This window comes from Castor canadensis, chromosome 1 (genome assembly GCF_047511655.1).
Source record: "Castor canadensis chromosome 1, mCasCan1.hap1v2, whole genome shotgun sequence".
In the NCBI taxonomy this organism is placed as follows: Eukaryota; Metazoa; Chordata; class Mammalia; order Rodentia; family Castoridae; genus Castor; species Castor canadensis.
Genome location: NC_133386.1, coordinates 130,447,166 through 130,452,456, shown reverse-complemented (window position 1 = coordinate 130,452,456; position 5,291 = coordinate 130,447,166). Strand labels below are relative to the sequence as shown.

At 45.6% G+C, this 5,291-nt stretch overlaps 1 protein-coding gene across 1 annotated transcript; it reads left to right on the top strand.

The window, feature by feature from the left end:
- Positions 1–759: 759 nt before the first annotated feature.
- Thrsp (thyroid hormone responsive) lies at positions 760–5,291 on the top strand. The gene is made up of 2 exons (XM_020159831.2): positions 760–1,353; positions 4,642–5,291. Exon 1 carries the CDS (start codon positions 885–887, stop codon positions 1,332–1,334), a length of 450 nt encoding a protein of 149 aa, XP_020015420.1. The 5' UTR covers positions 760–884; the 3' UTR covers positions 1,335–1,353; positions 4,642–5,291.

The following is a 5,291-nucleotide window of genomic DNA, read 5'->3' as shown; positions in this document are numbered from 1 at the left end:
CAGAGTCCAGCTTAGGGTCTCTGGCTGTATCCACTGTTCAGAGATCCTGGATATCCGAACACAAGGGAAGCCCCATTTTCTTAAGGAGCAAACGTGAAGATTTCTTTCCCCCAGTGTTAGAGCATTAGAAGTGTGTTAGGCAAGCATCCCACCACTGAGCTACATGCCCAGCCCCTAAAGTTAAATTCTTTAGCATAACATATTAAGTTTGAAAAATTACTCTTTCCACTCCATTTAGGAAGCAAGTTTATGCAAATTCTTAATCCTGCTGACTGACTGGTGTAATATAGGGGTAATGCATCTTGCTAGAGCTTTGTCATAAAGAACGGTGTTGAAAAGCACTGCCTATAAGGAAGACAAGTTAGGACCTGCATGTGGCCTAACCCCTTCCCACTGGACTTCTGGCCCCAACTTCAGTTCTCCTTGCCCCACAACAAGCTGTTTCATTTCAGGACATTCTTTCCTTGTTCATTTCACAGCGAGGCACCCATGTTGCAGAAGTGATCTGTGTGCATTAAGAGGCCCTCAGCAGGCAGCAAAGAGGCAGTCTGACCGCAGGTGACCTGAAAGAATTATTGATTGCCCTACTGTCAAGTGCACCAGTTGCCAAAGGGAAAAATCTTTCCTCTAACTGGCTCTGCAAGCTGGGCTCTTGCAGAGGTAATCATGCAGAGCTGAAATGACAAACAGAAGCTGGCTGCTCTGTCCCTGGACAGATGGATCACCTGATGCAGACGTTGAGTCCCAAACCCTGGGATTGGCTTAAAACACAGCTGTGTTGACCCAGCAGCTGGGCCCTGGCACCTTGTCAATCTGCCATCGGCTCTAAAGCCTAGAAATAGTGCTGGGGCAGTCTGCTGGACACAGTGTAAGAGAAGACAAACATGCAGGTGTTAACCAAGCGCTACCCCAAGAACTGCCTGCTGACCGTCATGGACCGGTACTCAGCTGTGGTGCACGACATGGAGCAGATGGTGATGATCCCTAGCCTTCTGCGGGACGTGCAACTGAGTGAGCGTGAGGGCCAGGCCCACGAGGGGGCCTCTGATCTCTACAGCTACTTTATCATGCTCAAGACCATCCGTGTGGAAGTGGATCATGGGTTGCTGCCGAGGGAAGAGTGGCAGGCCAAGGTGGCAAGTGGCAAAGCCATTGAGGCTGAGAACGAAGCTGTAGAGAGGGAGGAGGCTCAGGAAGAGAGGATATCGGAGCTGGACCTGGAAGCCCAGTTCCACCTGCACTTCTCCAGCCTCCATCACATCCTTACCCACCTTACCCTGAAAGCCCGGGAGGTGACGAGGAAATACCAGGAAATGACTGGACAGGTCTTGTAGCCTTTGGACTCTAGGGCAGGTAATGGTGGCCATGCTAGTGGGTCAGAGTCCTTGGAGGGGCATTCCAGGGGAGGAGAGGGAGTGGTGGTACAACCTAGTGGGAGGGAGACAGCTTGGTCTCAGTCAGAGCCACTCTCATATCAGGGTATTAGAACCATCACCTAGGAGGGCCCAAGCCTAATAAGCCTTCTGATCCAGTATTGGTGAGTAATGGCAATGAGCCTCTTTGGAGACAAGGGAAGGAGGCTGGTGAGCACTTATGGGCACATACGTGTTTGTGCATGTGTGTACTTACAAGTAAGTATATGAATGCATGTAAATATGTGATTTCTCTTTCTTGACTTCTTTAAGAATCTGAGTAAAGCTATGAACTCTTCCCAGAGTTCAGGCATATAGCCACATAACTGTACATATAATTCTTGGGGATAAACCATCCACAAATCTTAAGAACTCTGATGTCATGTATTAGTACCTTCCCTTTGAGCACGTAAGTGACAGCACAGCCTCCAAATGCTTGACACAGAATTATCTCACTCAATCCTCACAATAATCTTACAAAGATGACATTTTTGTTTTGCTTTTCTGTACTGGGATTTTGAACTTAGAGCCTTACTTACTAGGCAGGGGCTTTGTCACTTGAGCCCCAGCCCTGCCTCTCTTATTTATTTATTTATTTATTTATTTGCTTTTGGTGGCACTGGGATTTGAACTCAGGGCCTCAAACTTGCTAAGTAGGTGCTCTACCACTTGAGCCGCCAGCCCTATTTTGTATTGGGTATTTTTGAGATAGAGTCTCAAGAACTATTTGCTTGGGCTGGCTTTGAACTGTGATCCTCCTGATCTCTGCCTCCAGAGTGCTAGGATAGGTGTGAACCACTGGCACCTGGCTGTTTATTTGAGACAGGGTCTTGCTATATAGTCCAGGTTGGCTTTGAACTCATGATCCTCTTGCCTCAGTCTCCAGAGTGCCAGGATTACAGGCACCATGCTCAGTTGCCAAAGATATTTCATTACTTCCATTTTGCAAATGAAAGCACTTAACCAAGGAGGTGTATTTACTTACGTGTGCGTTGTGAATTCTATGTGTGTGTGGTAGTCTTTCCAGCACTTTTTTAAGTCATAGAACATGAGGTACAAAGGTGAGGCTGTTCACAGCACTCCTGCAATTGGCAGAATTGCTCTGATCATCCCAGGTTGCAACCAAACAGAAAGCTGAGGGACCACGAGCTTGACACTTGACTTGCTCCAGGAGCACTAGGGTGAGGCCTGCCCACTGGGAAACCCTGTTGTACGTATTTGCACATGTGTTGGAGTCTGAGACGGTACAACCACACAGAAGGGCTGGGGTTGTGAAGTGTGAATGACGAGCAAGCTACACAAGCAAGTGGTGGCAAAGGTGGTAGGACAAGATTTGTCGCCCCATTTATTAATAAGGAAATTAAAACCAGAGAGGTGAAGTGACTTACCCAAAGTCACACAGTAAGAGGATAAAAGCAAGACTAGATTGAGTTGTAGTGCTTCACATCAATAATCCCAGCATCCAGGAGGGTGAGGTGGGATGATTGTGAGTTCAAGGCCAGCCTAGGCTACATATTGAGACCTTGTCTCAAAAAACAAAGTAAAACAAAAAACAAGAAAGAATAAAACAGCAAGACTGGCTCTACCTTTGAGCTGAGTGTTCTTTCTGTCTTACCAACTCTCTGCCACTCTGGCATGGTGGGGAATAAACACAAATGCCTTCTCTCCCCCCAGAGCCTGTAGTAAAACTCTGCTCCAGCTACTTTCTCCACCTAGAATCCAAACTGTCAACTTCAACCCCATTTCCCTCTCCCCTTGAGGTTTCCTGGGCTGCCTTCCAAAGAATTGAACTAGACTTGGTCAATAGCCAGGGAGCCTCAGGGGAGCTGAACTCTCAGGTCAGGTCCTGCTACCACCACTGATGTGCTTTGGGGCTGGGTTCAGTTCCTTCATGACTATTACTATAGTAATAAAAATAACAATTGGTATTTTTGTTTTTTATTGGTAGTACTGGGGTCTGAACTCAGGGATTTGCAGAGTGCCTGACACTTGAGTCATTCCACCAGCCCTTTTTTGTGTTGAGTACTTTCAAGATAGGGTCCTACAAACTATTTACCTGGGTTGGCTTTGAACCCTGATCTTCCCGTTCAGCTAAGATTACAGGTATGAGCCACCAGCATGACAACAACTAGTATTTGAATAGTGTTTCAATAATTTGCAGATTACAATTTAATGAGTCATTACTTTTTTTTTGGTGGCACTGGAGTTTGAACTCAGGGCTTTACACTTACTAGGCAGGCGCTCTACCTCTTGAGTCACTTCTTCAGCCCTTATCATCACCTTTTACAGATGAAAAAAACCATAGGGCCTGAGAAGTAAAACTAGCTCCGAGGTACTCAGTAAATGGCAGAACCTTGGCCTAACTTTAGTCTCATTCTTTTCTTCCACTGATGGATTTTGTTTCTGAGAGCCTTAAAATTCTGCAGCCTAAGATACCTTAAAGCAACTGAGGCCAATAGGAAAAGGGGAACAGGTACTAGAGAAAAGGTTAGATCAAAAAGAATTAACCTAGAAGGTAACACCCACGCACAGGAAATCAATGTGAGTCAATGCCCTGTATAGCTATCCTTATCTCAACCAGCAAAAACCCTTGTTCCTTCCTATTATTGCTTATACTCTCTCTACAACAAAATTAGAGATAAGGGCAAAATAGTTTCTGCTGGGTATTGAGGGGGGGGAGAGGGAGGGGGCAGAGTGGGTGGTAAGGGAGGGGGTGGGGGCAGGGGGGAGAAATGAACCAAGCCTTGTATGCACATATGAATAATAAAAGAAAAATGAAAAAAAAATTCTGCAGCCTAGGCTAGAGGTGGGACTTAGGGGTGGCCAAGGGAGTAGAATTCCCATTCCTTGCCCTTTCAGAGCAATTCTATACCATAATACTCTTAACATAGCCTAACCTGATTTTCACTCATGGAGGCAGTATGGCACAGCAGAAGTTTAAAAAACTGGGCTCTGATCTTAGCTCTGCCATTGTCCTCTGTATGGTCCTAGACAATGTATTTTACCTTTCCGCTTCTCAGTTTCCATTAATGAAATGTAGAGGAGAAATCAGCCGAGTGATCCCAGCTCTGATAGTCTGATTTCTTGGATCTGAAATGCTGCCAGTTTTCCAACAGCAATGTCAACATTTTTTTCTCATTGCTCTTTCTACTTCAGTAGACATGTGACAGTACTTCAGTTGTTTGTATTTATACTCATTTGGCTTTTTAAACTTTTCTGTACTCCACAGATCACTACACCAAGAGAAGGTAGACTCTGTGATGAGGACTCACAGCAATTCATTGGCCCTGAAACCAGAAAGCCTAGACCTGCACCTGAGGAAGGCTACTTGTGTCTTTCCCCACCTCCTCTGAGCACCAGCTTGTGAACTCCAGTTACTGGCTCAACTTTAGGATGTTTGTTGCTGTTCTCAACTCCCTTATTCTCTTACCAGCTCAGGGTGGTGACCAATGGTTCGTGAGGGACTGAACAGTTACCTGTCTAGTGTGCAACAGTAAAAAAGAGCAAAGGTACTAGTACATGACCAAAGCTTCCATCCCTCCTCTTGGCAGTCATCTACAAGGTGACCTCAGGCAAACTATTCACCACTGAAGCCTAAATTCCCTCCTCTATAAGATGTGGATACTGCATCTACTTCACAAGGTTACGAAGATCAAACAGGATGAATGGAAAGCACATAGCATGCAAGAGCTAACAGGCTGATCCTTCTCTCCCACCCTCTTATTTGCTCTACTCCTTCCCTTTCATCTTCTAGAACTAAGTTGAACTCTGAGAGATGAGTGGCTCACCCTGCCGTACCTGCCAATCACTACTGGGGCTGCACATAGCTGAATTATTAGCCTATTTATTGCAGTCACAATAAAAAAAAACTTGCATTTT